Source organism: Hylobates moloch, unplaced genomic scaffold (assembly GCF_009828535.3).
Source record: "Hylobates moloch isolate HMO894 unplaced genomic scaffold, HMol_V3 SCAFFOLD_15, whole genome shotgun sequence".
In the NCBI taxonomy this organism is placed as follows: domain Eukaryota; kingdom Metazoa; phylum Chordata; class Mammalia; order Primates; family Hylobatidae; genus Hylobates; species Hylobates moloch.
The window spans coordinates 50,134,665-50,143,007 of record NW_026652290.1 but is presented as its reverse complement, the minus strand read 5'-3'; the positions used below and the strand labels follow the sequence as shown (position 1 = coordinate 50,143,007).

Below are 8,343 nucleotides of genomic sequence, written 5' to 3'. Positions count from 1 at the left end.
CGGGCTGCAGATTTTCCAAAACAATCGTTGTATCTTTATTGACTTTTTTTTTTTTTCTGAATGCAATGACTGTTTTTTACTCTTAAGGAAAATAAACATCTTTTAGAAACAGCTCGATACACACAATCTTCAGTGTGAAGCAATATACTAATAAGAACACTAGTCGTCTTAACATTTACAGTCTTCATATATATTATATATATGTATATGTATACATATATATACACTATATAACGAGGCCAGATATAATACACACGTTTACCATTTTACAGTCATATGTACAGGAAGTTGCTAGGGCGGCCCTGGGCTGGGGGCTGCGTCAGGCCTATCGAAGCGTAGACAGAGCTGTGGACACGGAAGGACAGGCGGACGGACTCGTAGGGACTGGACCGGGCCGGTGGTGGCTGCGTGGACAAGGGGCGTCGCGGTAGCCCCTTACCCGGCAAAGGCCCGGTTGGGGCTCTGTTGCGGGCGCACGACGCACGACGGCGACACATGGGAGAAGCGAGCATGTTCCCAACATATATACATTCTATGTAACATATATATAGAGGGGTACACAGGTTTTGTACACGAATCTAGCGCTGTCCCTGCTCCCGTGCAGAGTGGGCGCGGCGGCCCCTGGTGGTGCACAACGGTCGCGCGTCCGCCGGAGGTGCGTTCTGGCCGCTTCTTGGGTTTTGCGCTCCCAGGCGGGGCTCCAGGGGTGGGGTGGAGGACTGGAAAGGGGACGAACAGAGGCCAAAGGGTGTCCCAGTCCCGCCTGCACTCGGGGAGCCCGCAACCCCTGAGCATAGCCCAGGTCTACCCCGGCTTTGCCCGAACCGCACGAGAGATGTGGCAAAGGCTGGGCGGGAAGGCCCCTGGACGCGTTCCACACGGTTTGTTCCAAAGGCTCCGGCCTCTCCAGCGCCGGCCTAGCCCGCTCTCAGAAAGGCTTCCTTTCTCCCCCGCCTAGTCCACGGAGCTAGGAGCCGCCCTCCGCCTCTTCCAGGACTGTTTCGACCCCCACCCCCAAGCGCAGGGCTCCCAGCTGCACGCCACGACCGACTGGAGTGGCGGCAGCACCCACGTGGAATGTGTGCCACGTCGTCTTGAGATTCCAGAGGAAAAGTGTCCCCAGGACAAAGCCGTCTCCCACCCTCGCCGGAGGCTGAGCGCCCCGGGGAGTCTGGCAGCTCTGCGGGCTCCCCCTCCGCAAGCCTGGCCCCTGGGGTGGGCAAGAACGCCCTGTGCCGTCCGGTTCCGGGAGCAGGCGGCTCCGGAACGGGTTTTCCTCCCAACCCGGGGCCGCAAGTCTGAGCCCTGGGCGGCCGGATCCACGATCCGGGACCCGGATCAAGGATCGGCTCTGGACCCGCGCTGGGAGCAGCTCAAAGGCCCGGGGGCTGCGCAGGCGGCTCCTCTCCTTCGGCGGCGGGCGGGCGGGCAGGCGAGCTCCGGCGGCTCCTCCGGCCGTTGGGCTGGATTACAACGGCAGCCTCTGCAAAAGACGCCCGCCCGCCAGTTACCGACGACCTCGGACCTCACAGTCCATAGGCCCCGCCCCTGGTGTGGGCCCGTCCCCTAGGCCCCAGACCCAGGCGACCCGAGAGCGCGGCTGGGGTCTCCGCCCAAGGCCGTCGGCACCACCCCTTCTGGCCCCACCCCGTCCACCTTCACCTTCACCTCCGTGCCACCGTCCCGCGCCCCCGCCTGCCTCACTCTGTCACCTATCTTGGGGAGCTGCGGGGAGGCCGTCCCAGGGACGCCCTCCAGCCCCTGGCTGCCCATGCCCCGACGCCTGCGGGTTTTCGGCGGCGGCGGCGGCGGCAGCGCGCAAGTGGACAGGGACCTGAGCTGGACGGCGGCGGGGGCTCCTCCCTCTAGGGCTGGGCCCTGCGGGGCTGCGCAGCCAACGAGGCAGGGGACTGTGAAGGAGGTGCGAGGTGGGGCTCCTCTCCCGCTTGACACCCCTCCCCCTACAAAACACTGTGGTCCCCTACCTTATGTTTGGGACATTTCAAAGAAAAGTTCTCTTCGATGAATATGCAACCTGTGACCAAAGAGAAGTTTCGGTAGTTAGGACAGGGCGGGGGCTCACAGCTGTGGGGTTTTGTCTGCAACCAGGAGGAGAGCCGCACTGCCCGCGAGGCTCCAGACTTCAGGGGCTCTTTTCAAAGGGTTAATCAGATCCTGCACAAAACCCTCCACACTCCACTCCAGGGCGCGGGTGTGGCCCCTGGCCTGGCAGTCTTGACTCACCTCACCTCCTCCGCGGAGAGCTTTTCCCCCAGTTCCACGCGCCACCCCTCCTCACTTGAGGCAGTCCCTCCCTCCCTCCCGCCTTATTCTGCCAGCCACACTTGTCACTGCCTCCTAAGAGACTGGCCTGTGTGATCTTGTCTTGCTCCTTGTTTCTTTTTCTTTTTGAGCTGGAGTTTCACTCTTTCACCCAGGCTGGAGTGCAGTGGCGGGATCTCCGCTCACTGCAACCTCTGCCTCCCGGGTTCAAGCGATTCTCCTGCCTCAGCCTCCCGAGTAGCTGGGATTACAGGCATGCGCCACCACACCCGGCTAATTTTTCTATTTTTAGTAGAGACGGGGTTTCACCATGTTGACCAGGCTGGTCTCAAACTCCTGACGTCAGGTGGCCCACCCGCCCCGGCCTCCCAAAGTGCTGGGATGACAGGCGTGAGCCACCGCACCCAGCCTTGCTCCTTGTTTCTTCCCCAATGGCAGGCAAGCTCCCAGAGGGCACCAGCTCTGTCTTCTTCCCTGGATGTATGCCCAGCCGCTGGAAGAGCTCACTAACTTCCAGTGAGCATGTCATGAACGCCTGTGGACAGACTGGTAGCGGTGTTGCAAGCCTGGATTTGAGCATCTGCTACTTCCTCTGAGCCTCGGTCTCCACATCTGTAAAATGGGCATTATGCCACCTACTGTATGCCTATCATGGAGATTGAGGATGGGAGTGTATAGAAACCACCTTGGCAGCAGCAGTGGCTCATGCCTGTAATCCCAGCACTTTGGGAGGATGAGGTGAATGAATCGCTTGAGTCCAGGAGTTCAAGACTAGCCTGGGCAACATGGCAAAACCTCATCTATCAAAAATACAAAAATTAGCCAGCATGGTGGCGCATGCCTGTAGTCCCAGCTACTCGAGAGGCTGGGGCGGGAGGATCACTTGAGCCTGGGAGGCGGAGGTTGCAGTGAGCTGTGATTGTACCACTGCACTCCAGCCTGGGCAACACAGCCAGGCCCTGTCTCAGATAAAATAAAATAAAATTAAATAAAAATAAAATAATAAAACAAAATAAAATTTAAAAATAAACCACCCTGCACATGTGTGGCATGCAGTGGGTGCAGGAGGCAGGGGCAGCGAGGACAACCGAGCATGGCCAGTGCTTATGCCCACCTAGGCCCGGGATGTGTTGCTATCTCAGGGAGTCCCCACTCCCCTGCCTGCTGCCTTCTAGGGAGAAGCTGGCTTTTCCCCCAGGGACCCCCCAGTCCCTAGTCCCCTTCTGGGCTCCCCTACCCCAAAGCCTCACCAGCTACTGTTCTGAACCCCAGACCCAAAAGTAGCTGGAGGCTGGTGCTCTCTCCAACACAATCTTCCTGTTCACACTGGAGGTGGCTCTGTGCAATGGCATCATGACAGGGTGGTGGCCACAAGGCAGGGCGGGGACAGCTCTGCAGCCCTGAGGGCAGGGCTGGGCGGTAGCAGGCCTCTCTGAGGCGGTCTCCCCTTGTCTCCAGAAGCTGGGGTGCCACGGACCTGGAAACTGCCATTCAGGGCCAGCAGCTGGAGATGTGCCACGGCTGTTCCCCTTCCCTTGGCTCAGGCAAGCCAGATGCGGTTCTGGGGCTGAACTAGATATTCCAAAGACACTGGGCTAAAACCCCAGGCCTGTCCCCGGTATGCCTGGGTAGCTGCAGGCACTCCCACCAAGGGAAGTTGAGGGTAGGAGGTCGCCACTCCCAAACTGGCTCCCTCAGCACTGCCCCAGCACCACCCCACATGGGGCACGGGGCGGGAGTCACTGGGCAAGGCCAATCCTCAATGATCTGGCTCCTGACCTGGTGCCTGCACCTGGGGAACCTGGGCACTCACTGACAGGTTGGCCCCAGGGCCTGAGTGGGGAAAGGTTCAGACAGGACACTGTGGTGTAGCAGCCTCTGCCTGCTCTTCAGTCACTGCTTGTCTCCAAAGTGGGTTCCTTAACAAGGATTGGAAGGGGGCAGGATGAGTAGGCCAGGACAGCACAGTGCAGGGCAGAGGCTGGCAGCCAGTGGGCAGCCCTGGTGCCCTGCAGTCCCAGTGCCTAACGCAGAGGCCTGGGGCTCCTCCCTGGCCAGACATCAGATCAGCCTGACTGGGCCATTCCTTCAGTGCCCTCTCACTCCCCCCCCCCCTCCCCGCCACCACCGCCTGGCTGGCGGAGTCACCCTGGGGGCCCTCCCTGCACCCCAAGTGCCCGCCCTCCCTGCCTTCACTCTCGAGCTCACTTGTTCTCCCTCGCCTTCTCTGGCAGCTGTTCCTCAGTTTCCCAGGGGTCCACCCTCCTCAGTCAGCTGTTCCATGGTGAACACAACCCTGCTATTTTGTCCCTTCCAGGGATCTGATGAGCCCTCGCCTGCTGATGGTGGGTGAGACTCGATCCTGAGCCCAGCTGTCTACACTTAGCATGTCCACAGCTGCCTCTGCTGCCGTGTGGCCAAAGGGAACTGCCGTGTGTGTAGATGGCCTGGCAGAGCAGCCCAGTCCCCTCCCGGCACCCAGGTCCTTTGTGGTGTGGCTCTGCAGCTCACCCCATGGAGAGGTGGCCTGCACTTCTCTGTGCTGGACTTGGGACCTGCTTTGGCTAACAGAACGTGGTAAAGTCCAGGACCTAGGCTGTGAGAGGCCCTGTGACCTCCACTCTCTCAAAGCCCTGCTGCTGCCATGAGGATGCACCCAGGCCAGCCTGCTGGAGGATAAGAGATTGCATGGAGCAGACAAGCTGGCCCAGCTGGGGCCACCCTAGATCATACTGCTCCCAGCAGAGCCTGCAGCCAACTCACACCCTTTTGAGAACTAATGAAGGGCTGGCGCTGGAGACATGAAGCTGGACCTGGAAGGGCCAGTAGCTCTGCAGCAGCAGCTAATACTCCATTTGCACGTCCACATCCTACTTCTCCCCTTCATGGGGAAGCTGGGCATCAGGCTTGTCATCTCCCTCTCCCTCATCATCAAGTCCCGTGGATTCTGTGCCAACTCAGTCTCTGAGGTGTATGTCTCCATTTGCAGCATTCCCAGTTCCTTTCCTGCCTCAATCTTCATGGCGCTACAGGGATCCCTGTTATATGAGGAATCCTTCTAGGATTTTATCTGAAACAAAAGTTCTCTTGCTCAAAGCCTAGTATACAAGTCCCACCGCTAAACAGTTGCTACCCAGCTCCCCCGATCTTTTGAGTCCTGGCTTAAATGCCACCTCCTCCTGGAAGTCTTCCTAGATTTCTCCCTGGTTCAGACAGGATGAACCTCTCCCACAGTGCACACTCTCTCCTTCCTGTCTGGTCTCCCTAACTGTGGCCAAGAACCACAGTTTTGCTGTCTGTCCCACTCAAGGGTGAGCCCCTTGGGGGGCTGGGCAGTGCTGGCGTAGGAGAAAGAACATAGGACATGGAAAGAACATAAGTCCTGGGACTGTCCACGCCATGCTGTGTGCTGTGGGTGAGGCAGCCAATCTGTGAAGATGGCTGGAAACAACATGGGCCTGTAGCAGGGCTGGGAGTGGAGCGGGCGCTAAGTTAATCACTGTGGAAGGAGGAATGCGACTCGTGGCAGCTATTATGGGGAGTGCGGCCACATGCCTGGGCAAGTGGCAGGGTCCATGTTAAACTCTGGCTCACACTGCTCAGAGTGGGAGGGTGAAGCCAGTGAGAATCCTCCATGTCCCTGCTCCAGCAAGCCCCTTCCCCGCTGGGTCCTGGCAGCTCAGCCCCCACCAAGCAACTGTCAGCACTCAGAGTCCTCTGTGTCCTCCCTGGGGCAGCTCGGCTGGGCTGACACTGGCTGGGGACTCACTAGGGAGGTGGGGTACAGGCTGTGGTCCCCTCTGTCCAGGCAAAGCCAGCAGGGCATCAGGTAAGGAGGGGAGGCAGTAGTTGGGGCTGCTAGGAGAGTGACGGGAGCCTGGGGGCCTGGGCTCTGTCCACTGGGAGGTGGGTTATGACTTCACCTCTTTCCAGGCCAGAGTTGGGAGAGATTGAGGGTGAGGGGGAGAGGTCACAGTGGCTGGACCCAAAATAGGACTGAGGCAGCACTGTGTGGGTAGTGTTCATTATTTCACTCTCCTCCCAGCAGCTCTGCAGAGAAGGGGCTATTATCATCTCCATCATACAGGTGGGGAAACTGTGTGCAGAGATATCGACCAACTTGCTCAAGACCACACATTAAAAACACTACTAGAGGCCGGGCGCAGTGGCTCACGCCTGCAATCCCAACACTTTAGGAGGCTGAGGCGGGCGGATCACGAGGTCAAGAGATCGAGACCATCCTGTCCAACGCGGTGAAACCCCATCTCTACTAAAAATACAAAAATTAGCTGAGCGTGGTGGTGCATGCCTGTAGTCCCAGCTACTTGAGAGGCTGAGGCAGGAGAATCGCTTGAACCCGGGAGGCAGAGGTTGCAGTGAGCCAAGATCGCACCACTGCACTCCAGCCTGGTGACAGAGTGAGACTCTGTCTCAAAAATAAGTAAGTAAGTAAGTAAGTAAGTAAATAAATAAGTAAATAAATAAATAAATAAAAATAAAAACACTACTAGGAGCCAGCGTGGCTGTGCACATCTGTGGTCTCAGCTGCTCAGGAGGCTGAGGTGGGAGGATGATTGAGCCCAGGAGGTTAAGGCTGCAGTGAGCCATGACTGCACCCCTGCACTCTAGCTCGGGTGACAGAGCAAGACTGTCTCAAACAAGAACGAAAACCACCCCGCCACCACTAGGGTTTGAATCTAGGCCAAAGTTGGCCCCAAATCTCCCAAAATATTGTTGTCTCCAATGACTAATATTGTACCATAAGCAATTACTTTCTCTGGATGAAATAAGGAACGTCTCTGAGCCTCAGTTTCCCCACCTGGTCGATAAAGGTAAGGGCTCCTGGGTGGCTCCAGCCCATGCAGGGTCATTCTGTGTGCCCAGTGATAGTAGGGGCTCAATAAATGCTTGCGGAACAAATGAATACATGAGTGAGAGGAGGGACCGGGGAGAGGATGGCGGGAGCTTGGGCCCTACCTCCATACCCTGTTACCCTGCTTCAAAGCTTCCACAATTGCTCCACGGGTCTCAGTCTGTTTCGAACCTCATCACCCCCAACTCAGCTGATTTTTGCTGTTGTAGTAGTGCTTTTCCCCTTGTCTCTGCTGAGTGAACTCCTATTTATCCTTCAAAGGCCCAACCCCCAATACCCCTTTCTCTCTGAGGCCTGAGATCCTCCCTGCCCCTTGGCAATGACGGCTCCGCAGACAGCATTCCACATTGTAATTTATGCCTCTATCTTCCCTCACTGCTCTGGGCACTCCTCAAGCAGGTGCCTGGGGAATGCCTCATTTCCATGTCCCTGGCATTGCCCAGCAGAGGTCTAGGCAGAGAGAAAGATAAAAGAATTGCTGGGGCAAGAGAGGATGGAAACTGAAGTGTGAGATGGGGCCTGGGTTTGGGGAGCTGTGCCCAGGGAGGGTCCCCCTGGACTACTTGGATGGGCTCCAATGCCCTCCTGTTCCTGGGCGGGCTCGTACCTGCATCGCTGGCACACGGGTAGTGGTAGGTGTGGATGCATCCTTTGTGGCAGCACCCAATGGTGGCCCCGGCTTCTTGGCAGCTGGAACACGTCTGATGAAGAGAAAGGAAAGGCAGGTGAGTCTCCAGTTGGAGCCCAGCCCTCAAGCTTTACAGGCTGGTAGGCCAGGTGCAGTGGCTCATGCCTGTAATCCCAGCACTCTGGGAGGCCAAGGTGGGAGGATCGCCTGAGTCCAGGAGTTTGATACCAGCCTGGGCAACATGGTGAAACTGTCTCTACAAAAAATAATGAGGGGTGGTGGTGTGTGCCTGTAGTCCCAGCTACTCAGAAAGCTGAGGTGGGAGGATTGCTGCAGCCTGGAGGTCGAGGCTGCAGTGAGCCGAGATTACGCCACTGCCTGTACTCCAGCCTGGGCAAGAGTGAGACTCTGTCTCAAAAAGAAAAAAAAAAAAAAAAAAAGCCGTACAGGCTGGCTGGCCCCCTGTGGTCCCTGCCTCCCTTCTCCAAAATGGTGCCTGAAAATCTACCAGAAGGAGGTTCAGCACTGGGGTACACATGCCCACAAGCATGGGTCATTT

The 8,343-nt window shown here is 57.5% G+C and overlaps 1 protein-coding gene across 4 annotated transcripts in view; it reads right to left on the bottom strand.

The window, feature by feature from the left end:
- RAI1 (retinoic acid induced 1) overlaps positions 1-8,343 on the bottom strand; it is a 162,450-nt gene that overhangs the window by 31,250 nt on the left and 122,857 nt on the right. For 3 of the 4 annotated variants that reach the window (XM_032177425.2, XM_032753648.2, XM_032753646.2), the window contains 3 exons: positions 7,764-7,857; positions 1,986-2,035; positions 12-1,483 (listed from right to left, as the gene is read on the bottom strand). In XM_032177425.2, the coding sequence (XP_032033316.1) occupies positions 1,469-1,483; positions 1,986-2,035; positions 7,764-7,857 (159 nt within the window). In that variant the 3' untranslated portion in view covers positions 12-1,468. Of the gene's footprint in view, positions 1-11; positions 1,484-1,985; positions 2,036-7,763; positions 7,858-8,343 lie in introns of those variants that run through there. The other variant, XM_058428748.1, reaches the window with a different exon arrangement.